General features: G+C 32.3%; 4 protein-coding genes across 9 annotated transcripts; 2 read left to right on the top strand and 2 right to left on the bottom strand.

Annotated features, from left to right (window-relative positions):
- Positions 1-1,750: 1,750 nt before the first annotated feature.
- Positions 1,751-7,594, bottom strand: LOC123220960 (tubulin-folding cofactor B-like). Of its 2 annotated transcripts, none has more exons than XM_044643590.1 (8): positions 7,397-7,594; positions 7,153-7,238; positions 6,633-6,751; positions 4,763-4,824; positions 4,535-4,576; positions 2,974-3,107; positions 2,362-2,431; positions 1,751-1,933 (listed from the first exon to the last, which is right to left on the bottom strand). In XM_044643590.1, exons 1-8 carry the CDS (start codon positions 7,499-7,501, stop codon positions 1,886-1,888), a joined length of 666 nt encoding a protein of 221 aa, XP_044499525.1. In that variant the 5' UTR covers positions 7,502-7,594; the 3' UTR covers positions 1,751-1,885. The 2 variants fall into 2 exon arrangements, with proteins under 2 accessions (XP_044499525.1, XP_044499524.1); XM_044643589.1 differs by having other exon boundaries at positions 7,153-7,304; positions 7,397-7,591.
- A 147-nt stretch (positions 7,595-7,741) lies between these two features.
- On the top strand, positions 7,742-12,350 carry LOC123220959 (cystathionine beta-lyase, chloroplastic-like). Its single transcript, XM_044643587.1, has 13 exons — positions 7,742-7,917; positions 8,116-8,284; positions 8,370-8,482; positions 8,730-8,800; positions 8,919-9,010; positions 9,159-9,246; positions 9,324-9,435; positions 9,799-9,895; positions 9,990-10,071; positions 11,117-11,234; positions 11,438-11,545; positions 11,632-11,734; positions 11,948-12,350. The coding sequence occupies exons 1-13, from the start codon at positions 7,852-7,854 to the stop codon at positions 12,121-12,123; spliced, it is 1,395 nt and encodes a 464-aa protein (XP_044499522.1). The 5' UTR covers positions 7,742-7,851; the 3' UTR covers positions 12,124-12,350.
- Positions 12,351-14,271: 1,921 nt separating this feature from the next.
- LOC123221760 lies at positions 14,272-19,767 on the top strand. 4 transcript variants are annotated; one of them, XM_044644666.1, is made up of 8 exons: positions 14,272-14,378; positions 14,544-14,633; positions 15,419-15,524; positions 17,207-17,389; positions 18,208-18,636; positions 18,849-18,932; positions 19,051-19,128; positions 19,529-19,767. In XM_044644666.1, exons 2-7 carry the CDS (start codon positions 14,586-14,588, stop codon positions 19,113-19,115), a joined length of 915 nt encoding a protein of 304 aa, XP_044500601.1. In that variant the 5' UTR covers positions 14,272-14,378; positions 14,544-14,585; the 3' UTR covers positions 19,116-19,128; positions 19,529-19,767. The 4 variants fall into 4 exon arrangements, with proteins under 4 accessions (XP_044500601.1, XP_044500599.1, XP_044500600.1 ...); XM_044644664.1 differs by having other exon boundaries at positions 18,208-18,696; XM_044644665.1 differs by having other exon boundaries at positions 14,320-14,378; positions 14,547-14,633; positions 18,208-18,696.
- Positions 19,768-20,969: 1,202 nt separating this feature from the next.
- On the bottom strand, positions 20,970-24,904 carry LOC123221758 (binding partner of ACD11 1-like). Of its 2 annotated transcripts, none has more exons than XM_044644663.1 (8): positions 24,729-24,904; positions 24,536-24,639; positions 24,035-24,110; positions 22,721-22,792; positions 22,586-22,639; positions 21,725-22,065; positions 21,432-21,555; positions 20,970-21,306 (listed from the first exon to the last, which is right to left on the bottom strand). In XM_044644663.1, exons 2-8 carry the CDS (start codon positions 24,541-24,543, stop codon positions 21,286-21,288), a joined length of 696 nt encoding a protein of 231 aa, XP_044500598.1. In that variant the 5' UTR covers positions 24,544-24,639; positions 24,729-24,904; the 3' UTR covers positions 20,970-21,285. The 2 variants fall into 2 exon arrangements, with proteins under 2 accessions (XP_044500598.1, XP_044500597.1); XM_044644662.1 differs by having other exon boundaries at positions 24,750-24,904.
- Positions 24,905-25,124: the final 220 nt, after the last annotated feature.

Below are 25,124 nucleotides of genomic sequence, written 5' to 3'. Positions count from 1 at the left end.
TTGCAGAATGGTTATCTGAATTTTTAGTCGAAAATGCAGGTTGTTCAAGCTCTCCCAATAGCTAAGTTGACAACAGATTATGAGATTTCTGAAGCTCTCTAATCCAGCAGTTGCATGCTCCAGAGTCTTTCTTGGCAGGTCTCTATTAAGGCTCATGCCTTGGTCTGTTTTCTTTTGAGTGTTTTGGCTAGTATAGATTCTCCTTTCTGGTACATTAGGGTTGTGTTTTGTATACAATTCATTTGCATATGTTTAGGTTTATTTTTGCATAGAACTTTCTCTCAAAATCTATCAAGGCAATAGATTGATAGATAGGGAGAGATGGTGGCTTTTGCTCCTTCTTGGTTGTGGCAGTGATCGGTCCACAAGCTAGGGCGTGTCTTAGAGGTGGACAGACGACTTGTCTTTGTGTTTTCTTCCGCTTGTAACCTTCTTTAGGCCCTTGAGTTTTGGTTGTTCCTTTTTCCATTGCCTTGCATAAGGTAGTGCTTTGTTTTGTCTATAATACTTACTTTCTTAGGAAAAAAAAAACAATTAATTATTGAATATATGTAGCTAACTTCATATATCTCCTTTCCCTATTCATTGTTTATATTTAAAGTGGTAGGGCTACATAACTAATGCAATAACTAATGGTGTCAAAGAGAATAATTTATTGTTATGTGATTGTTAAAATAGTAATTGGTCTATGTTTTTTGTTCCAATTTTTTAAAAGAGAAGACTTTCTTATCAAACTTAGTTTTACGAATTATGAGATAAAATAATACTTACTACCCTCTCTAGAGTCGAAGTTCAAAAAAAATTTAAACCTTATAATAATTGTCCTACAATTTCAAGAGCACGAGTAAACCACAAAAACTTTTTGCTTCTTTTACTTGGATAGACATCCCGTGTTTGGTCAAAATGTGTTGCATACACAAGTTGTGTGCCCATCAATTCAATTAAAAAGTCATGAGGTCTTGTAAGTTACATCTATTGTTTATGAGTGTACACTTGACATGTACCTTAGTGTTGCTTTGAATGGTCAGATGATTTTCCACTTTTTCTCAAAATGCCCATAAGAGAACTACCATTTCCATACATAAATCATATACCTTTCTGTAAGTATCTTTAGAAAACCCTAACCCTTTCAACTCATTTCAAAGATCGAAAATTCTTTCTTACTTCATGCATTGTTTGTCTTCCTTCTTTTTGTCTTTGTTGTACTATTCTAATGAGGTCTCATAGAGATAACTTTAGGGTTTATCTTCTAAATTATTTGTTGATTTAAAGTTATTTATATTTTTCAAATGTCTTTTGAGAATTCTAATGACAATGGTGCCTGCTTCTATGTTGACTCGAAAGGCTCATCTTTTGATGTGGTTCCTCAATTAGCTTATAGAATGAGGAGGACTGCAGGGTTAATTGTCTTGCAACCCTCTACCCAGGTAACTCTGAGGGCTAAACCTATAGGGAGCAACCTATAAAATAACAGCCCGGTGACAAGTCTAATTATTTAAACTTTTTAGAAGTTATTTATAGTTTCCGAGACTCATTCAAACTTACCTACTAACACTGCTAGAACTGTGCACAAGCCCTTGGTTGAGATAGCTTTGATGACTTCCTCCACAAGTAATGCTATAAATGAAGTACAAAATTTCTTTGCAACTATTAACGCAGAATAAATGGTCCACAAGGAGTTAATTTTCAAGTTTGAGAATGCAGTTACTCACAGACAAGATGTCCGAGGGTGTTGATAATGATGGCAATGTGACACAATCATTCGCTGTTTATTTATCCTGTTAAGCAAATTTGCATGTTTCTTTCTGGCATCCATAGGATGTTACAATAATACATGTCACATGAAGAAACGGAGCATCATCTTCATAATCTTATCAAAGCCTGCTTATATTTCATCTTCCTCAAGTTCGTCTCTCTCTGGATAGTCACCAACCTATAAATATAAGATAGCATCGGCATTAAGCAGATATATCAAGCAGTAGAATTTCCAATGGTGTACAAATCCATAACATTTTTTTAACAGGCCACTCTTTTAAGGTTTGAGAGCATCAAAAAGCGCTTAAAACTTGAGGGATGAAGCTTAACGGCTAGGAAACTTTGAAATTAGGGATGATCAGCATCAAGAAATTGGCAGTCTTGCATACAGAATGAAGATAACTTCCTTATCATGACTGAAGTTTCTTGTAGATCATTTATAGACACAACTTTCTATCAATGTGCACTTTATCAGTTTGTTCACTTATTCGACCTAAACTAAAGGATGATTCAAAACTCAAAGGGGCTCAACCGCTTAATAGGAAAGTGAGTTGTCATTGGCACAAAGTTTTAAAATAAAAGCATAATGTAATTTGCCATACGAACCTTTACTTTGTCTGGCCTAACCATTGCACCATGGAGTGGAAGGCACTGAAAGTAGCGTATCCCTTTCACACTGTAAAATGTCCAAGAAAAAAACTTAATGAAAATGCAGAACAGGAAGGTGCATTCATTTGAGTGCACAACCAGTTTTATAAACAAAATTCAACAGCAAAATTCTCCTAAGGTCTAAGCTCTCACTAAACTGTGCATCATTTTTTGTTTAAACTTAATAAAGGTATCTCATATGATAATAGCAGCCCTAAAGTGTACTATGTGGCATAGAAGTTTAATGTTCATCAGTGCATACCCAAATTTCTTTACGCTATATTGAAAGATCTTGCATTTTCATACTCTCCCAGGCTACCCTTGCCACTCAGTAAATTGCATAATGCTCTACCAAGTTATATGAAACAATCTATAACACGAATGCATCAAAGTTTGTTTGGTAATGCTGTTCTGATTAAAATATTAATTTTGCAGGATATACAAAAATAAACAGACAGCACTAGTAACTAAAAATAAGATGCACAACGACAACTGAATAATTAGAAAACTAGATAACGCATTTTTGAATATTGAAAAAACTCCAAGAAAATGAAACAGCAGTTCACATACATGCCGTCATGTTTTCCCAATGGTTCATCATATTGAATTCCAACCCAGAAACCAGGTGAAAGGGATTCTGCTCTACCCACAAATTTGACAACACCTCTTTTTGCTCCTGGATCAACTTCACATCTGTCTCCTACCTTATGTATTGGAGATATTGAAAAAGGTAAACAAATTATGGTGAAAGGGTCAAAAACAAGACAAGGTATTTTGTATAATCACAAACTGTGGAATTCAAGAATGTTCTTCAGTCCTACCAAAATTGGTTGGAAGTGATAGTCTAAACGCATAAGGTGGCCATCTACATTTGCAGTTAAAAAATGTTGTACTGAATGCAAAGAAATATCAATTACAGGCTACAGTCAACAAGTAAACCCAGCACACTGAACCAAGTAACATCAATAGTTTCTTGAAATAGTCATACGAGGACACAATTATCTCATATCAATCCAACCATGGCATCAAAGTCACATTCAAAAATGCAAATGCTAGAAACTTCTAATGTGTTACATTCTAATTGTACCAGGATTTTAAGTATCTTCAGCAATTCCAGAAACATGCTTTAGTACTGGGATTTATGCAATTGTCAATTACTAAAGAATGGTTCAACCCTTTCTGATTCTAGGAGCATAAAGAATCTTGCAACTTATTACCGTACACATTATAGAATCCTTGTCTCTACAATAAACAAGGAACAACAAGAATAGAATAATAATAACATTTGATCAGTTGTTGCATTGCAAAGACTACTCAGATTAAGCAGGCAAAAAATAGTTCATAGTTATGATGACATTGAGCAATTTCAGCAGTAGGATGAAATACTTGACTCTGAGGATTATAAGAAAGAAAGATGCCCTGTCTCCATCATATGAGATAGAAAAAACATAATTCAATTTTCCCCCTATCTATTCCAATCTTTGTCCTAAGGTGTACTAAGTGGCATAAAATAATTGACTTTACGGAATTATCTACTCTGTATCTATCAAGAAAAGACAAAGTCTCCCTTTTGTTTTCTCTCATTTGCTTTTCAGGATAATTAATAATCAATTGCTAGAACTGGTTTCTAATATGTATAAGATCTATAATTGGGATAACAAGTATGAAAATAATTGACTTCAAGGAATTTCAGATTCTGCTTCTAATTGTATAGAATGTACTTCGGTATACTCAACAAGAAGAAAAGATAATTATTCCATGAACAATACATGTTTACTGTTAGGAATCTCTAGTCATTATACTTCTGGTTAAAAAGCAAAAAAAGAAAGAAAGAAAAAGCACAGATGCATAGGACATTTTGAGCAAAAAGCAAGAAAGACTTGCCAACATCTAAAAAAATGACACAAAGTGAACACACAAAGATTAATCTGGATTATAAGTCTCAGTTGGTAGAATGCTGACACTTCTCTTTTTGCTCATTTTTACCAGCCTTAATAGCTTCGTTGATTCCCATAATCATCTCAGGCAAATTTTACATATTCTCCTTTGAAGAACTGAACATTTGTGAGCATTTATTATAATGGATAATATGTAGAAAAGTACAAAAGAAAAAAAAAAGGAGTTAATTGACCTTAATATTTGCACAGAGGTCTTCCATGTAGTTGTCTGATATCTGTCAATCAAAATAACACTAGAAAATAAAAAATCAAGACAAGAAGGAAAAAGAAACCTCAAGATACCCCATTACTACATTATTTAATTGAGAAAGCAGCTTGATGCAACCAATTATTTGTAACCCTTACCAATTTTTATTAGGAGCACTGGACAGGAGATTACAAATGGAATGTGGGAAACCTACCTTATTCTCAAGAGCTGATGGCTTTTGAGATTGCATTTTCTCCTTAAACTTTCTAAAGGTACCTGAAGAGAATGTACACAAAAGTAAAAAAGAAGACCCAAGGAAATTACTATCCACTAAAGTATAGAATATGGTTCTCCATTTTAATATGTTAGAAAATCTGAACTGATATTATTATCCAAAATTAGTGGGATTAAAAGCCTTAGGATTATTATTACTTTTTTATTTTTTATATTAAAGATTATTATCCATCTTTGTTTTTGAATTGTTTGCTTCCCAATAAAAAGAGGTATTCATTAAGAATCTCATTTCTCATTTTCACAAAATAAAATCACATTACTAGTAGACACAATTGAAAATAAAACCTTTGGCACTAAATTCTGTGTTTCCACACTATAGTAAATTAAAACAAATCATGCATCGTGCTATTAAGTTCTCTACTGCAGATATTATTTAAAAAAAAAAATGAAATCAAAAAGAAAAAGCAAGAAAGACAGAACCCTTGATGTATTATAAGATTTCTGTTATTACCAATTTTAAGGTATAACTAGCATCTCAAGTCATTTTGTCTATAATGCCACTTTAAGAAATACTGACCTACACCTTTTCTACAGCATTGACAAGTTAAAATTCAATTTCTGCACAGAGAGAGCAAATGAACTTAGAATTGGTTATCTCTGTAGGAAACAGTCAATTCAGTATCAAAATTTCTCCTTATGGCTTATCGAACTACAATGTAATTTGTCAGCAGATTTGGTGGCTACCTCAGACGATTTTATTTTATTATATCAGCATTAGCTGAAATTTAAAGGATCAGGCAGGAGATTGGGTGGCTCCTAGACTTGAATCTAAGTGAAAAATAAAAAATAATCAAATAAGAATTTCTGACAAAGTTCCTGGACGAAGCTTTAACTCTTCAAAGTCACTTGCCAAAGTCAATAGTGTGACAAAGAAGATTGGTTATCAACATCAAACGATTTGTAAAAAAATTAAATTTATCTACATATATCTAATTTGATAACACCAAGTCATCACATCTCATATGACACCATCTTTCCAGCCTAACTAGAAAATGAGCCAAGCAAAGCAAACAATTGTTTTCTTCAAGAAAGAAGTAATCTCTGTCCTGAGGAATTTTACTTTAGTTGTTGCAAAGCTTGAATTTTCAGATCTTTAAATTAAGTAGCATCTTAAATTTAATTTCTTTACAATGTCAACATTAGCTGTGTAATGTGATAATGAAAGCCATAAATTGGGTGTACACTACAACGTCTTTTGTGATTAGCCTCAGTAACTTCATTACTGTATTTAACCATAAATAATTTAGAATCTAATTCCACAATTAAAGAACACTTTGCCAAAAGAAAAAAACTTAAGTAGAGTTTTATGGATATGTAAGTGAATTCAAGCTCTTTAGCTACATGTCTTTTTGCATTTTTTTCCTAAACATTACAATGATACTTTACAATTAAAATACAGTTGCCTCCAAAATAAACTCTGTGAAGGCTTAGTAAAGGATAATAATGTTGCCGTTCATAATTTAGTAATATTGGTAAGATAAATGCTGCCTGGCAAGGCCAAGGCACAACAAATACGCCCTTGAGCAAGCTCAATTTATATTCTAGCCTCAAATTTAACTTATGTTTCAACAGCACCAGCTTGATTAGCTCAATATAAGGTTCTGCCCCCAAAAGCCATAACACCTTATATCAGCTCTATTAAGTTGATATCAATGGCTTGATTAACCAGTTATACCAATTCTCTTAAGTTTTTTTATTCAAAAGCGTTTCATAATGCTAATGAATATGAAATGAAAACCTAGCACACAAGTTCATTCCCAAGATAGGAAAACATATGTTGTGGAACTTACCATCACGTTTGCAATACTCATCTTCAGGTATAGTGTATTTCTCCACCAGCGAAGTGTCTTCAAGCCAGCCACCAGAGGTTACAGATGCGGGGTCAAGATCTATGACATGTAACCGAAACCTTCATAGAGAAAAGACATACAGGCCAAATGAAATCAATCAGAAATGGAATGCACATAGGCAAGGCAGAAAAAAAAAATCACCAGAAAAAAAAAAACAGCCAGTAGATCAATAAGACAGGCTTCAGAAAAAAATATGCCGGTATTTTTCAGTTAATATTAGATAATTCAATACTTGAGTTTTCAATTTAACAAACTATAAAAGTCCTGCAACTATTACAACATAACATTTTAGAAATCACCGGTCAAAATTAGCTAGGTTTAAGCTACAATGCACTAGCTACCAACAGCTTTCCTCTACTTTGTGAAGGCTTAAAAACTGTGTAATGGAAGTAAATAATAAGAAATAGTTATATAAACCAACTATTTCAAGAATTAGCAAAATAAAATAAAGGAGACAAACCCATTGAGAGGCGAATAAAATCCAAGAGGTCTAGAATTATCACTCAAATCAGAAACTTTAGAGTTTGTGTCATCATATAATTCGAGCTGCATTGAATCAACAGATGTACCACATTTTCTCCACAGCTTATCTTTTACAGATTCCACACTCATCTAAAAAAATAAAAAATAAAAGAAATAATCATCTAAGAAAGAAAGTAAGTTAGTTCATAAGTAACAGTATTATTTGTGTTGATGGTGAAAACCTGAAGGGAAAAACGAACATCAGCAGCAAAGGTTTTGATATTCGAGTGAGTGACGCGTAAAACAACTGACTCATCGCCCTCAACCTGCCGCAACCTAGCAGCCATATCTTTGCGTTTTCACTTTACTCAAGGGTTTTTGTAAGCAAAATATTGTCTTTTCAGGATCAAAAACAACTGCTATAGATTACTAGCCAAATCCCCCTTTAATTTAACAAAAGCTGATTAAAATGAAACGGTGATTAACCCGTTGAAAGTGCGGTTCGGGTCCCAACCCAACGGGTCGGTTTGCCATTTTCAAATTGTTAAAACTTGGAGGGTTTTTTCTCAAAAACTGACACAGTGAAAAGGGTTTACTTAAGCAGAACAAAACAAAACACCCGGCGTGGAAGTGGCTTTCTGTGTGGACGCAAGGCCAAGGAAGTGGGAGTGGGAATGCTAGTGGTTGAGTTCTGTTAATGATGGCCTCTTCTCTGTTTCTCAAGCCCTTCTTTATCTCGCTCGTCACTGATCTCAACAACCAAGTAAGTGTGTTTCTTCTTTCATTAATCTTTTGTTTAGTTCAACACAACTTCTCATATTTTAGCTAGCTTATATGGAGAAGAAAGTGTGGCGTATGCCAATACGTTGTGTTCATGTTTTCTTATTGAATTTGATTTTTTTTTTTTATTTCTTGAGGGAATAGCACTTATGAAATGATTCTGTTTTGGTGTTTCTTATAGGGTTCTATACCTGGGAATTCCCCAACAAGTTTGTGGATCAGGAAAGAATTTAACTTTAGGGAAAACCGTTTATTGTTTGTGAAGAAATTCAGTTTAAATTGTTCAATGGAGAGGGACATGGATGTGAGCACTTCAGCTGCTGTTGGTGATCTGACAGAGTGTTGCGAAGGTTTGTGCTGTTGTTTATTTTGTTCATGTTTACTTTAGCCCGTGGTTGTATTGGCACTACTGTAATTTTGTTTAACATGATGCAGGAACTAGTGTTAAGGAGCCTAGTGTTTCAACATTGTTGATGAATTTTGAGAGTAGCTTTGATCCTTATGATGCAGTGAGTATACCCCTTTACCAGACAGCTACTTTTAAGCAGGTAAGCTTGATGGACTACTTTGACTTCAAATTTTTCTGTCTTGAGGTCTGTGTTCATCAAGATTATGAAAGAGAAAGCATGATCTTGATTTTAGAATAGTTCTGTGCAATCGTATAGTTGAGAGAGAAGGGGGTGGGAATCTTGGAAAGAACTTATACTGTAGTTGTTCTTTTGGAAGCATGGCCATATTCGCCATATGGATTTTTGAGTCCTTGTGGTATTAATTTGTGTTGACTTTTTGTTGAAGCCATCAGCAATAGAAAATGGTCCCTATGATTATACCAGAAGTGGAAATCCTACACGAGATGCATTGGAAAGGTTAGGTTTTTGCAATCTTTAGATTCTCTCACATATCTTTTTTCTTGTGAATTTTTGGATTTTTTCATGTCTTTTTTCTTGTGAGTTTTCATTTGAATCTTTTTTACTGATTTTTTAGCCTCCTAGCAAAGCTTGATAAGGCGGATCGAGCATTTTGCTTCACCAGTGGAATGGCTGCTTTGGCTGCTGTCACCCATCTCATCGGAAATGGTGCTTCTCACTTTCATACTTTACTCTTATAAAATTAAGTATGCTTTTAGTGTCTCTTTCTTTGCGCTGTACTTTCGATAAATGAATTTTTCTTCCTTTTTTGGTGATGGCAGATGTTGAAATATTCTTGTATATTTTGATTATCCAGGTCAAGAAATTGTTGCTGGAGATGACCTGTATGGTGGTTCTGATCGTTTGTTATCGCGAGTAACTCCAAAAGCTGGGATTGTGGTGAAGTTAGTATATTTCTCATTTTGATTGTAATGCATTTTCCTTTATTAAAAATTCAGATTACTTGATTGAAAATGTGCAGACGTGTGAATACAACTGATCTAGCGGAGGTTGCCTCTGCTATTGGTCCCAAGACAAAGCTTGTGTGGCTTGAAAGTCCGACCAACCCTCGGCTGCAAATATCCGATATTCGTGTATAGTGTTTAACTTTTCTATAATTATATATATATTGTTGAGGACTTCAGATTGGTTAACTGCAGGTATGATGAGTGAAATATACTAAATCTTACAATCAGCAGATATAGCATGCTTGATAATTTAAATATAATGTGTTTTAGAAATGCTATCATGGAATTCTATAAAAATGAAAATATATCTTGTGTTGGATTTTTCATAAAATCTATTGGAACAATGCAGTTGCCATGCATTGACTGCTCTTACTTGAATATGAGCATGGATTTAAATCAGTTTCTTTATGATTCATTACTGTTTTGGTAGTGGTTTTTAAATATTTTTGATGCTTTCTCTTTACTTTTCCATTTGTGTTACACTTTTAGAAAATTGCTGAAATGGCACATGAACATAGTGCTCTTGTGTTGGTCGATAATAGCATTATGTCTCCTGTTTTATCACAACCGCTGGAACTTGGTGCAGGTATAACAACATGTGGAGATATGTCCTGACTTTAATGAACTGTTATTTTTTATATTAAATTATTCTTAATTATGATTGTGCAATTCCTTTTCAGACATCGTGATGCATTCAGCTACTAAATTTATTGCTGGACATAGTGATGTCATGGCTGGCGTGCTTGCGGTAAAAGGGGAAAGGTTTAGCCCTTGCTCTCTCTATTTGTGCACTCCTAGAATACTTATGTGAATCATTTTGTTTTTCCATACTGTGGTTTCATTGAAAAAGTGAGCAATATCATAATTTTTGTGTACATAGCATGTAGATTTTAAAAAGGATCAGTCAACATGTCACTTGCAGATCTGGAAGAACTGCACTCCATCAAAATACAGGCAAAAAACAAATACAATATAAATAGAAAAAGCAAGAAGTTGATAGCATTGATATGATACTGAGAACACATTGAATGTGCATTTTCAATAGGAACATACCTTACAGCAGCAATTATGATCTAAAGTCCGTGAAATTTGCTAACGCATTCTAAATCTGGGAGGTCCTTATCTCTTTCTGAAATGAATTTTTTTATTTTTTGGTCTATGGATTCTCCCCAATAATTCTTCATTAATGTGTTTCCATAACAGTTAATTTACATAAATTTTTTTTTTCATGTAAATTTTTTTTACTAGAAAGTAGTAAATTTTCATTTAGTTTCTTATGTTTCATAAAGTATTAATCTTTGTGTAAATAACTTGTGAAGTTAATATCATTCCAATTTCAGCTAGAATAATCTTTGTGGATTTTAAATTTGACATGTTTTTTAAAATTCCCAATATTAATTTTAACATTTTTAATAACTTAAAAATATTTTATGTATAATAATAGGTTTAAGTTAATTTTAGAATTTGCATTTGAACAACTCTAACGTCAGCTCTAAATCACTTTTTTTTTTGTAAAGAACCTATTAGATTGGATTCTGACTCTGTTTCCATATTAATTGTGCTTAATGATCGTATAACATCATAAAATTGATTTTTTATTGTGACATCCAAAACGACACCACAAAAGAATATAATTATTCCGTGAGTTTAAACAAGGAAGTCAATGTGATTATCACTTCAATTTTTTTTGTTGGTGATCATTAATATTCTTCTATTTCTGATTTAATTGCTTTCTACAACTTGCTATTCTTGTCAATTATTTATATTCACTTCCCTTTCTAACTTTTCCCCTCCATCTATACTTCAGCTTGGCAAAAGACTTGTATTTCCTACAAAATGCTGAAGGCTCTGGATTGGCTCCATTTGATTGTTGGCTCTGTTTGCGAGGAATCAAGACCATGGCCTTACGTGTAGAGAAGCAACAGGTTCTGGTTTAGTCAACTATGAGTATACGAGTCCTCTTATGTTTGAATAATGCTTCTTCCTCCTATTAATCTTCTGTGTGGTCCTGTAAATTCTGATATATATGCAAGTTGAGTGCGGAACTTAATAAGTTTAATTTATGCGATGCATCTCAGTTGATTCACCGTCAAATATGTTCGAATAATGCTGTTTCATACCTTTTCAGGAGAATGCACAAAAGATTGCTGAGTTCCTTGCTTCCCATCCTCGGGTGAAGAAAGTTAACTGTGCTGGTCTCCCAGGTCATCCTGGACGTGATTTACACTATTCTCAGGTTATAGTCAAATAGATGGATCTTAAATTCAAGTCTGTTATTCCCATAAAATCCTTACCATCAATACGTCATGCTTGTTCTTGCAGGCAAAGGGCCCAGGCTCTGTACTTAGCTTTCTGACAGGATCAGTGGCACTCTCAAAACATATTGTTGAGACAACAAAGTACTTCAGTATCACTGTCAGTTTTGGTAATTACACTTCTTAATCAAAGTGCAAATATGATTTCAAATTTTTTCATATAAATTAGTTTTAAGTTATGTTATGAATTAATTCAAGAATCTATATGAGCCAGATCAATGAGTGTTGATGAAGATGTCCTTTGCGCAAATCTATTTTAACTAACCCAACTGATATTGCATTGTAATTCAACTCTCACTGAGTGGTTATCTTCTATATTTAAGGAAGCGTGAAGTCTCTCATAAGCATGCCCTGCTTTATGTCCCATGCAAGCATACCGGCAGCTGTGCGCGAGGCAAGAGGTCTAACTGAAGATCTTGTTCGTATCTCAGTGGGAATCGAAGATGTTCACGACTTGATTGCCGATTTAGACAATGCACTTACCACCGGACCTCAGTAACTTCTTGTATATGCCTAACTTTTGGCCTTCATAGACCGTAATCGGACGACACCCTTCAGACACACCCAAGGTAATTTATGTTTCTCTCAGGAATTAGGAGCTTGGAGCCAATGCTGAGCCTTGGAGTTTGACGCATAATATTGTAAACTCTATTCTCCCTTGAGCTTCTAACTTTATTATTAACAAAACATAATTTTAATTTATAGATGATTTACTAGTTAGATGCACCGTGAGAAGCTTTTGGATTGATTTTCTATTCATGGTTTGCTATAATTTCTAATGGGATTGTGTTGCTTCACTATTGTATGTTGTTTACAATACAATAGTTGGGTCAACTATTATAAAACAATAAAATAATGTGCACAAACTGCATCAATGATGATATCTCATCGTATGATTTGATAATTTTGAATTAAAGATAAAATAATTTCTAATCATGTGGGGATATATTATAATTTGTGCACATTATTTGTAGATGTAAATCAGGACAACATCATTTGGAGGTATTAAACTATAACTTTTTTTTTCAATTAATGGGATCAAATTTTATTTTTTCTATTAAATGGACTGAATTTTAAAATTTTTCTAATAAAAAGGATTAAATTTTCAGTACTTTTATTAAAGTTACCGATTTTTTTTTATTTGTTTTGAAGCAAAGGGATTTATTTGATATATTTAATATAGAATATTGAAAATTTATTCTTATCAATAGAAAATTTTGCAAGAGCAATCTCTTTAATAAAAAGAACAAAATTTGATTTTTTTAATAGAAAAAAATTATAATAGTTTTAAGTGTTATAATCTCGTAAATTTATCTATTAGAGCTAAGTATGGATTTGAATTAAGTCAAGTTTAAGTTTGATTCAATTTGTATAGAATTGAGTTCGAATTTGAGCTCAAGCTCGTTTCATATGAGCTCGAGTTTGACTCATTTTAAAAGGTTGAGTTTAAGTTTGATTCAAGTTTTTAATTTAACTCATTATTAAAATGATATCATTTTTATATTGGTTAAAATATTATCATTTGATATCAAAAATTTTAAGTTCATGAGTTGGACGAGTTGTACACCTTAAAGTTTGAATTTGAAAATATTAAACTTTTAGATTTGAGCTTGAGTTTGAGCTTATTTAAGTTAAACTTATTCGAATCAAATTTAAACTTAAACAAATTCGGTTTAAATTTAATCAACCAAATTACACCTACCTCTGAATTCCGGTTGTGCATACCAATTTCAATCCCTTTCCCCCTGCAAATCTCGTGAAACATTAACTTAAAAAAACAAACAAACAAAATATATATCTTCATATTTGGATTTATTAAAGTTTCTTGTTAGACTTTTGTCATATTTTATGAGAATTTGATCATGAAAGCTGAAAATCATAGGTAAATGATTGATTTTTGTTAAGTATTGATAGGTTAAAAATGAAAACTGTCTGTGTCTTGTTATTTAATACGATTGATCATATAAACTGTACTCACGGAGAAGACAAATAAAATTATTTTAAACAATTATCCAAAAATATATCCCCATCAAATGTTTAAAAAGTCGCCATCACAATTTGATCCTCTAAGTGGGACCCCCTTTTTCCCGCATTCCACGTGTCATCTCCACCAACATTTCTTGGTCCCTGATGAGGTAGGAGGAGCTCTTTGACATCAAAATCTTTATTTTTTAACGTAAACGATATTTAACTGAAAATTCTGGTAAACATTTGGAACAATCAAATATTTTTCAGGAAATAATCAAACGTGTGATAAAAATTTTTTTATCCATAATCATGATATATATAATTTAAAAAATATTATTATAAAATTTTAAAAATATTTTTAACATTTAAAAATTTTTTAAATATATTTCCACGTCATCCTTTTTAAAAAAATATATTAATTTGTACTAATTTATATATTATATCACATTATATATATATATATATATATTATATTTTATAATATGTTTATGTGCTAATTTCAATATATTATTTGTATACTATATGTTTTAGAATTTTACAAAAATATTTCAAAAATGGATACCTGGCAAGGATCTAAATGTAACTATCAGATTCTACTGGACCAGAAGAACATATACCAATATTCCATTTTTTAAAATTTATTTCAAGATTTAAAAAAAAAAAAAAAGGAATAAAATAAGAGCACCTTGATCTTAAAAAGGAAACAAGTTCAATTCGATTAAAATTGTCTCCCCACTATCGGAAGGCAACCACGAAGCTTCCTTCCTTTCGTTATCCTTCTCTCAGGTATCGTTGCTATCGAATTTAGGTGTAGATCGAGTACTCCATATCTTACTTCTTCGCGCGTTCACTTATAGCTAATCGTTTTGAATTTTTTTGTAAGTTTTTTTTGTTTTTTTTGGTTGAGCTGATTTGTGGTGATCACGGCTTGTGATGTTATGCTTGATTTAGAAGTTGTATGAGTTGTCCTTGTTTTTGCATTGGAACTTGAAGATGTCGAGTGGACCGGTGAGGAGAGTCTCACGTCAGGATATACAGTTGGTAAAGATGCTCAGCTATTTGACTCTGTTTGTTAATCTTCCATTTGTAATCTTTGTTGATTTTTTATTTTTAATTTTAGTTTTACTTATAGAAATATGTGGTAACTAGAACGGAGAATCGATAAGATGATTTAGCCGCGGGAAATTTACGAAATTACTATTTTCTTGGTTCTTTTCTGGGGGAGAATTTTAGCTGCTTACTTTCATGTCGGTTGGTCGAGGAGCTTTCTGAAAAGAATATGAATTACTTAAAAAATATTACAATTATTAATTCAATAGGTTTCGTATTTAAAAAAAGACAAAACGAAAAAGTTTCTAGAAATTAAGGCGGAAGCTTTCCCTTGTTTGTTAACCTTTTAAGATATTTTTCCTTGGCCTCGTGATTCAAGACTGAGCACTGTTTCATTTAGATACGCTATTGGCAATATGACTAGTCTACGGCAAGCCCTTTTTTGGAGGTTTAAATTTTTTTTTTAAAAATTATTTTGGGAAACATGAATGGATAAATGGAGAGCAGTTGATCACATAAGAGATTACATCCAAAGCCCTTGAGCACTATTGATATTGTTACACACTGGTGAAATAAATCCCATAGTTGAGTTATCAAGCAATCATTTAATCAACTCAGAATAGTTAATCAATTTAAAATTTTCTTCTCTTACCTTTTCTTATTGATATTTCATTTTAAGTTTTCTTGTCAAATATGCATTACAAACCCTTATCTGTAGTAATTTTTTTGTTAGCCTGATGTGTGTGTGTTTTTGGTTTATTGGTTTTTTATATCAGGTACAAAATCTTATAGAACGATGCCTTCAGTTATATATGAACCAGAAGGAAGTAGTGGAAACTCTACTAGCTCAGGCAAAGATAGAGCCTGGTTTCACTGAACTTGGTAATTTTTCAGTTTTAATGCTTTGCAGAAGTCACAATGCCCAGTTTAACTCCTCTGAGTGACTTTAGTTTATAATTTGGCCCCTTTATTTTTCTTGTTCAAAATATTTTGTTGCTAATTTCCATGTAAGTGTATGGTGTCATTATTTACTTCTAAACTCTTTTTTGTTTTTTATGTTCTGTTTGATGGGTGTTTTTCTAGAACCATTGCTTTTTTCATTCAATTTTTTGTTCCACAAAGTCTTAAGCATTCATGTTCTGTTAGACATTCTGGAAAGTTAGTTTTTAAATTGACTAAATTATCACATTTGTTAGGGCAGCAGTATGGAACTTTTTTCTTAGCTTTATTGGACAAATAGATCAAATCTGTTAAGATTCTTGTTTGCTGTTTTTACACTTTAAATTCTCTGGTTGTTAATATCTGTCTTCCATTCTTTCTCTATCTTTCCAAATAGAGGGCTGATTAATTGAGTGATAAACTGCAAAATTTACAGCTCCACAAAATTCAAGTTTTCTAGAGGGGAATAATATGATTAAAAATAAAGTACTTTCACATCTGGATTATAGTTTCAGTAATTTTGAATAGCTGTCTTGATTGTTTGTGTGTTACAGAACCAAATTTCATAGTGCAGGCTTACTTTTCTTCGGAACCTTCCACTGTTTAGAAGGGAGTCGATTACTTGCAGAGACTCAGAGTAGGTTGTTTTGTAATTTTTGGCATAGAAGTTCAGTGGTTGCTACAGACATGAAACTTTCTTCTTCTTTTTTTTTTTTCTGGTTTTTTAATGAGGTATCTGGACTAGTATAATTATGCAAGCTTCTTTGATTTGTTATTGTACAGTCATTTAAGCGGCTTATGGAGAAATTTTTTGTTGTATATTCTTATCAAACAGCTAATGGTGTTCCTATCCCTATTTGCTGCAAAAAATTCTCCTAACTCTAATTTTGGATTTTTACTTTTTAAGAATCCAAAGAAAGTACAGTGTGCAGTTTCTATATGAACAGAGGATTTTTTTTTTTTCTTATTTTAGGCTTTTCATTTGGTTAACCAATTTCTTTACATAGCTAGATGTCTGAAAATGGTAACAGTTAACACTGGACATTTATTTTGGTATGGACAAGAGGCTCCTCATGGAGTTATGTAATTGCTGTGCTTTATGGGTCTTGAGAGGAGCAGTATCATAAGTTGGATAGTGGATGTGCTAATGTAGTACTCAAGGTGAATATATATGGCTTTGGCAAAATAGTATCAAGCTGGTAGAGGCACGGGGGAAGTAACATAATTCAAGTTCTGTTTGCTGATTGCTTAAATTAGTATTGTTGGATATATTTTAGCATCTAGAGTCATTATTGTTATGATAGACAGCGGAGCTATTTTATGTCGATCTAGATATTCAGAATAACTCTTTACTAACTTTTAGCTACTGCTTGAAATTGGTAACTTTATTTTATGATATTTCGTAACTCTCTTTTGAGGCCACAGAGATGGATGTAATTATTATGTACATTTTTAGGGTTTCATACTCTTTTTTTGGCAGACTGGGATGCATCAGATAACTTGTGACGTTTAGGATGCATCTATATATTTCTGCCAGTATCCAAAAAGTGGTGTTATCTTAGTTTCTATCCTGTATTTTATTCTTTAAGTCAACTTGTGAGTTTGAAATTTTGCTTGCTTTGCAGTTTGGCAAAAGCTTGAAGAAGAGAATCGAGAATTCTTCAAGGCTTATTATTTGAGGTTGATGGTAAAGCATCAAATTATGGAATTTAATAGGCTGCTTGAGCAACAGGTGCAGTTGATGAGTCAAATTCATCCAACTGGAGTTGCTCCAATACCTAATTCAAATGGCTCTAATGTCCCAACTTGTAAGATCACTTTTAGCCTTTATTTTGCATGCTTACTCTGCCTGCTTTGCATTGGTGAAAAACCTATCCTTTTTTTATGTGTGCTTTTTCCTAGTATTAATAGGTAAAGCAATTAGTTCCCTTGGCATTCTGATTCATATCTTATATCAGGTGATATATAAGAAGATGTTAGGTTCATGATCCATAAACAGTTGTTAAGGACTTGCACATAGTTTGGATGAATCTTTAAAAGTAAAAAAGAGTAAAAACAGTATTTGATGAGTCTTATAAGGTAGACTACATTTCGCAATTTTATTTGAAATTGGAAACTTAATTTTTAATGTTATTATGGTAAAAGAAATTATTGGTATACTTTGTTTTTTAAAGTAAAGAATTTCATTTGAATTGTAAATTAATCTCACCCTAATCTTCTATGTTTCTTTTCCAAAACCTATTAAGTAAAAGATCCAAGCTTCTCAATAAAATTAACCAGCAAAATTATAAGTTTCTTCGAGCTACAATATTTAATTAATAATCACTGATTACTGAAATGGTAACAAAGGTACAAATAATAGAGAAACTTTCCCACAATTTTAATGATTTTACCTTGATGAATTTGTCATCTAAATTTGCTTAGCTAAATCAACCTTGTTGAGTTTCTATGTCAGAGTGATGAAATTTCATGCAGTTTTTCCTTGGAAAACTCATGAAAATACTTCTTTGAAAGAAAATGTCTGATACCATGCTGTAGTTTTCCAGAATACATGATACAACTCAAAGTCTTATATGGCTTCTTTGTTTCTTTTTAAAATCACAACTTACATTAGTCTCTTTAACAGTGCACCAGAATTCAGTATGCTTTCCTGCAGAGCCGAGTGGACCCAATATAAAGCTAGAAAACATGCACCATCAAATTGGTTCTGGTTTACCCAATTCATTTACTAATGGAGGATTGTCATTAAGTACAAGTTTGCGGTCCTCTGTTGACATGTCTGCCCGAGCGAACAGGATTGATGCCCAACCTAATTTGCTTTCAACTCAGAGCATAGGTCTTATGCAAGGGATGAATGGGGGGATGATCAAATCAGAAGTGGGATATTCAGGAAGTTCCTCATCCCCTTATATGTTTGGCGCTGATGGCAATGTCCTGGAACCACGTCCATCTATTGCAGATGCATCTGTTACATCTTTTAGTAGTGTAGACTCCACCTCTCAAACCCTGAATGAATCACTTTTAGATGCGGACCCATCTTCATTTGGATTTTTAGGTCAGATTCCCCGAAACTTCAGTCTCTCAGATTTGGCTGCTGATTTCTCCCAGAGTTCGGGTTTGTTCTCTTAATGCATCTAGGATTCAATTTGAATTGTTTTTGAGTCCAAACAATACTAGGTCCATTGCTCAGAAAGACATTTTTGAAGCATTACTGGATAAATTTTTTGATGTTGTACTAGGATTAAATTTCACTTCTTCTATTTCCAGATATACTGGAGAGCTATCCTCGGTCACCATTCCTGGGAACAGATGGTGATAATTTCCTGGATTCACGTGAAAGAGAACATCAAGGTGAGTTCTACCTTCTCCTCCTATCCTCTCCAATTGCCATTTCACCTCAGTTTTTGTATCACAATGAAGGTTTTCTCAACCAAGAGAAGTTTTCATGATTTGTGGTCTTCATCTACAGGAGATAACAGAAGGTTGGACACTATCTCAGAAGGCATAACTTACGAAGATTTTGGAAGTGAATAACCTCCAGAAACTGGTAAGGTTCCTCCTCCTTATATAAAACTAATTGTCTTCCTCTTTTAGTAGCTCGTGTTATTGATTGAGGCATCATAACCTGTTTCCAATAACACACAATGATTTGCCTAGCAACTCCAGAGTATGACAGAAGTATGGTTATTGTCATTTATTTTACCGATTCTGAAATTTATGAGATAGTTTTGCTTTGTGGTTGCCTTGACAGGCTTGCATACATGCTTTTGAGTATTTAGTTTTTGTCTGCCCAATGCTTGGAAATTAGTCCGGCATTAATAATAGTAGCTGTCATTTCAACGGAACATGTCAATAATGATGTCCACGCAGATTGAAAAGTCTCCCTTAAGAAATAACTGGGCAATCATCTGATTACTGCGCTTATCTCTTGTGATCTATTACTGCAGGTCCGAGTTGCACATATAGAAACAAGGGGATTGTATATAACATATCATAACCGGAGGTGCATTGCAGTTAGAAGCTGAATTTCTCAAAGATATCATTGGGTTTGTGTAAGTTATCTTGCTTAAATATGTAGTGTTAAGACTTCGTATGGATTGTTAAGAAAATAGGAGTTACCACCAATGATTAAACTTCCTGGTAGTCACCAATGTTTGCAATTTAATTGTTTGTTCGGCTTTTTTTATGTGTCTTCGGGGTGCTGCCGGTAATCTGTATTTGTAACATTGATCAAATGGGGGAATCTAACAGCAACAAGCAAATCTAGATCAAAAAATGAGAAGAAATAAAATATGTTAGTAAACCTTAGGCAGTCATTATATTAGAAGTTGATGACACACATCTTTGTTTCTTTTATTAGCTTTTTGTTTTTTTTTTTTTTTTTTTTTGTAGTGTGAAATATCAATCACATATCTAATATTCAAGATGCAACCTGAAACAAATGGTTTCCGATTCTTTTGTGAGAGTATGTTGATAGTAAATAATAAAATGAATGTAATTATAATATGGATAAAGTTTTTTTTTTTTTAATCATAATGTTTGTTGAGATGCTAACTTTGAATCTGATGTCAAACGGCAGGATTAATGATTGAAATTTCAAGTCAAAATTTTGACAACAGTTGGATTGAAAAAACGAGGGCAACTCTGCAGCTTTTATATAAGGATGTTATCAAAAGTAATTTTAATTTTAATTTTTATTAAATTAAAAAAAAAAAAGCATTCTTTTTTAAATTAAAATAATAAATAATATAAAAATATAGTTAAAAAAATATTTATAATATAATAATAATTTAAAAAAATAATTTTATCAATTAATTTTATAATTTGGCAATATCAAAAAACTTTAATATATTATTAACATTAAAAATATTTTAAAAATTATATAAAATCATTGAATTAGGTAAATTAAGAGTTTGATTTTAAGATATTGTTAGAAGACTTGGTATATTCTTTTATTATTATTTATATTATTTGTTTATAAAAAATATATGCATATAGTTTTATGTAATTTATGTAAGAGTAGAGAAAAATAACCCACCTAAAAGGAATATTTTGACATTTTATATTTCACATTTAATTTTTTAAAAGTAATTTTAATTTTTTAATTTCTTGAAAGAAAGCCAATAAATTTATGATATAAGGGAAGAATTCTATTTAAAATTTTAATATCTTGTCTCAGCTTAAAAGTATTGGCTGTAAGTTGTAACCACCATTTATTATTATTATTATTATTTGTTACAAATTTATCCTTAGAATCAATGCTAAGGTTTATTGACATAAACTTCTAAGGCTGTCTGGTGAATCTTTTATTACAAAATTTTCGCAACCCGAAAGAGGGAAAAATTGAAAGAAATATCAAGTCCTGAACTTGAAGAAATGATTTTTCAATTTTGTCAAAAACCTAAGTCCCTTACTGCTTAAAACCAATGTGACAATACAAGCTGTAAAATTACAAGGAATGAACAAACAGAGCTACCTACGGTCAAAGAATAAGAGGTATCGAAAAATATCGAATGCAAAAACTAATTATGCACGCATCAAACCAAAAACAAATAGGTATAAGGGGAACATTACACAAATTCCTCCCATCCTGTACCAAGCCTACAATTTCTCAACTCTGCATCCCATTTCCATTTGATGCTTGGAGCAACATAATTTTCAAATGCATCACAATAGAAGACTCTTCTGCACATTCGACATCAATTTACACAGCTATCGGTGAATCCTGCAGATGATAAAATGTTATACTCCTCTAGGAATGAAATCAAACTACCAAAATATTCAAGTGGCCATAATGTGTAAATCTTGATAAAAATGTAAATGATAATGCTAACAGTAGAAGAAACCCACCTTGGCTGTTAGGCTTGACACAGCTAGATTAAACTTTTCTCTAGTTTTTGTACCCGCTACCTGCCCCGCCCTTGCAACCTTATTAAATGCATCATTCAACCAAGCTGATCCGGCAGTCACATATCTATCCACCACCACGTAAAAAAAAAAAAAACATTAACCATCTGGATTTATCAGTTCAACAGACATTTGACAGTTGAAAGTTGAACAGCCAGCCCAAACCATTGGTCATTGACAGGAAACAGAGAATCAGAGTTAATGTTTTTAGTTTATTTAGGAAGGAGTCTTCAAACCTGCTTGTTTTGACAGCTGATCCAGTATCATTTATTTTTCTCTCGGCTGCAAATATAGCTGCCATTGTTTTATCTGACACATGAAGCCTTTGATCAACAGACTTCACTTTCTCATTAAGCACTGAAATTCCAACTGTCAGCTTCTCCGAAAGTCCTACCCTTCGATCGAAGGAAATAACCTTGGCTGATGCACTTGCTGTCAACTGATGTTTCTCGTCAAATGCTTTAGCCTTATTCACTGCTTCTTGCCTAATTGCTGAACCTTTTGCCAGCATAGTTGTAACAACTTCTTGTGCTTTAGTAACATAAATTCTCCCACTATAAGAAGGGCTAGTTCTAGCCTGAAAACAGAAAAAATTAAACTAAGAACATAAAACTTAAAGAGAACTTTTAAGATGCAAATGATATGACGATGAGTCAGAGGACTCCAATGAAAACCGTGTTGAATTGAGCACTACAAATCCATAGATAGTTGGCATCCTATAAATAGATGGACTGACTCAAACACAAAAGGTCAAAATGTATTTGTGAAAGAATACAATTACGATTCACTTTAAAGATGCTTTGACTCATATGAGAAACAGTTATATTTTTATTCATGATAGGCGTTTTTTAGTGGAGAAGCTTAAGCTGAATTGAAAACTGAAAATTTATTTGCTGAATAACTCAATCTTTAAACTGTCATGACAAGGCAGCCCAATATCAAATTAGACAAACTCTGCATTCTAGAAATTAAATAGTCCTACAGCATTCCCACACCCAGCATCTTTTAGTACTGAACAATACTTGAAGTTTATAAGACAATTATTTTAACTGAAATTCTTAACAGCGAGTAAGCTCTAAACTGGTGATTTGTGGTACCTCAATATATTCAGCAGGATTTGCAGACACATCACTGTCCACCACAGTTATTACCTGCATGTATAGCCCTTCAGAACAGAAGAAATTTCACTTCTAAACCAGAGAAGAAATTTTAAAAACTTGTAATCAACTCACGTGAGTTTCAAGGTTGGGCACAAAGTTTTCAACTGGTCTTATGTTAACAGTCTGGTCTACAATTGTTGCTCCCTGAAGAAAAGACAACTTTTTAACTTTGTACAGCCACGGTATGCAAAAAAAAATTTCACGCACAATAGCATGAAATCCAAATCACACATTAAAATCTAACCAAAAATGAATTTCTTACAACTTCTCAATATGTGACCGAGTGAATGAAAACAAACATGAATAAAATGTTCCATGAAGTCCTGCATTATATTTGGTAACTCTACAAAGCAGCATATATATACAAAATTGCATTACAACTAAAAAACTAAATATGTCACCTTTAAACATACATCAGAAGCTTCCTACTACTTTGTATCAATGTTAAAATCGAAGCATCACATACAACAAACAATTTTCTATTATTTTAAATGTTTTACAGGCAACCAGGTAAAACCACCCATCAACTCCTACCCTAAGGGGGTGTTTGGTTTGAGTAATGTCTTATTACCAAAATAGAAAGATTATCTTGAAGATAAATTACTTAAAAGATTAATAGGTATAAATAATTATTATATTCGATAAAATTTGATAGATATAAATAATTATTATGTTTGGTTAAAGGTAATAAAAGAATACTAGTAAATTATTTTACTTAAATGTCCTTAAATATAATTATTTTTAAATATTTTTTTATTATTTATTATATTAATTAAAAATAAATTTATTTTTGTCTCAAAAAATTAATAAATAATAATAGAATTATAATAAAATTAAGATTAGCTTGATAATCTTTTAATACTTAAGATAAATGTGATAATCAGATTACCACTTATATTACTTGTCACGTCAGCATTGATAATAAAAGATTACCATAATATTTTATTACTGACAAACCAAACAAGATAATAAAAAATATATTACCAAAGTAATCTTTAAATTTTGAAACCAAACGGCCCTTAAATTACATAGCAAAGTAAAGTCAATTCTAATTGCTTCATTATATTGAAATTTAGTTATTCTATTTAATTAATCTTAATCATAATTATTGATTTAATTCTAATGAAGTTGGTATAGCTAAAGCTAAAGCCATGGCTTCGAATTAAATAAAAAGGGTCACGTCAAAGGGTGAAGTTAAAGTTAAGTATTCAAACCATTCTTTCGCTAAATTGCTTCAACCTCACTTGAAAACAAAAATAAAACTGAATAAAACCCACAAATTTAGCTGATTTCTCAATGTGAAAGTAGCTGGAACCAGCAAGGCAATAAATAAGTAAACAGAAAATTCTTTACAAAAATGAAAAAGTACGCATATTTGGGACACACCGATAACAACAACGCAATTTCAAGCGCTTTGTGGTCCTTGAATGTAACAAAAGCTGTCTTTGGATGTCCAGATTCTCTGCGCAAACAATGAGAAAAATAATAATAATAATTAAACTTTCCTTTCCACTTCATTTCATTTCTCCACCGATGCATTTAAAAATATGCTAAAAATATATAGAAAAATTGCCGCTTTTCCGCAATATATATATATATATATATATAATCAAAATTCGTATTCTTTCTTGAGTATACAAAGATCCGAAAATTATATTCAATAATACCCATGAAGCTACTTTTTTTTCTTTTTGATAAGTCAAAAGAACAAAACACAGATCCAAAACTTTGCTTCTCACTAATTTAAATTTTTCTCGGCTACCAAACACAGAATTAAAGAAGAAAAAGCAAAAAAAGAAAGGGAGAGAGAGGGGAGGAGTTAAACTAGCGTGAAACACGCGAGTAAATAAAAAATATTAAATTATATAAGCATGTAAAGAACAGTACCGTTGCATCTGAACGCGTTCAATATCACCGGAGAAAGAGAAGAATTCGTGAATCTCTCTTTCAGTAGCTAGATCCGAAAGGTTCGTTACTTTAACCGTTCTCGTCTGTTAACAACAACAGAACAAAATCAAAAACAAGGCAGTGGTGAAATAAATTACTAACGAAAATTTTGTTAAAATGGTTGAGAAGAAACCTATGAAAAGAAAATTGTAACCTGCATTGTTAATGTGTAAAAGCAGCAGTTCAAAATGGAGGGGCAGTTGATTGAGTTGGGTTGTTTGGTTGAATGGAAAAATAGTGAGAGAAATTAATACTATAACAGTTAAGTTGAAGCTCAGAGAAAGGAGGAATGTGGGCAGGAGAAATGGAATGCTATGTACTCTCATAAATGCCCTGAGCAATTTCTGTTTTCCCATTTTACCCTTTTCAGGTGGATATATATATTTTTTTAATAATAAATGGAAAAAAATAATTCTATTTTTCATAAATGGTAGGCATAATTTATTAGGTTAATATCTTTTAATATCAATTAAGGTAGAATCAAGAGTCTTGTGCAATTTAAGTTACAATAGTGGCAATGAACATTTGA

Source organism: Mangifera indica, chromosome 7 (assembly GCF_011075055.1).
Source record: "Mangifera indica cultivar Alphonso chromosome 7, CATAS_Mindica_2.1, whole genome shotgun sequence".
Classification (NCBI taxonomy): Eukaryota; Viridiplantae; Streptophyta; class Magnoliopsida; order Sapindales; family Anacardiaceae; genus Mangifera; species Mangifera indica.
This window is presented reverse-complemented; position numbering and strand designations above follow the sequence as displayed.

Bases quoted from the DNA above. Each gene is read 5' to 3' on its own strand.
- LOC123220959 (XM_044643587.1), top strand. From the start codon at position 7,852: ATGATGGCCTCTTCTCTGTTTCTCAAGCCCTTCTTTATCTCGCTCGTC. The intron at 9,247-9,323 runs GTTAGTATATTT...GAAAATGTGCAG, and splicing joins AAAGCTGGGATTGTGGTGAA to ACGTGTGAATACAACTGATC. The intron at 11,235-11,437 runs GTTCTGGTTTAG...ATACCTTTTCAG, and splicing joins TACGTGTAGAGAAGCAACAG to GAGAATGCACAAAAGATTGC.
- LOC123221758 (XM_044644662.1), bottom strand. The intron at 22,066-22,585 runs GTACCACAAATC...TTCTGTTTTCAG, and splicing joins ATCCTGCTGAATATATTGAG to GCTAGAACTAGCCCTTCTTA. The intron at 21,556-21,724 runs GTTTGAAGACTC...GGTGGTGGATAG, and splicing joins TCAGCTGTCAAAACAAGCAG to ATATGTGACTGCCGGATCAG.
- LOC123221760 (XM_044644664.1), top strand. From the start codon at position 14,586: ATGTCGAGTGGACCGGTGAGGAGAGTCTCACGTCAGGATATACAGTTG. The intron at 15,525-17,206 runs GTAATTTTTCAG...CTTGCTTTGCAG, and splicing joins GCCTGGTTTCACTGAACTTG to TTTGGCAAAAGCTTGAAGAA. The intron at 18,697-18,848 runs GTTTGTTCTCTT...TTCTATTTCCAG, and splicing joins TGATTTCTCCCAGAGTTCGG to ATATACTGGAGAGCTATCCT.
- LOC123220960 (XM_044643589.1), bottom strand. From the start codon at position 7,501: ATGGCTGCTAGGTTGCGGCAGGTTGAGGGCGATGAGTCAGTTGTTTTA. The intron at 4,825-6,632 runs GTAAGTTCCACA...CATTCTCTTCAG, and splicing joins TGAGTATTGCAAACGTGATG to GTACCTTTAGAAAGTTTAAG. The intron at 2,432-2,973 runs GTATGTGAACTG...GACATTTTACAG, and splicing joins TTGGGAAAACATGACGGCAT to TGTGAAAGGGATACGCTACT.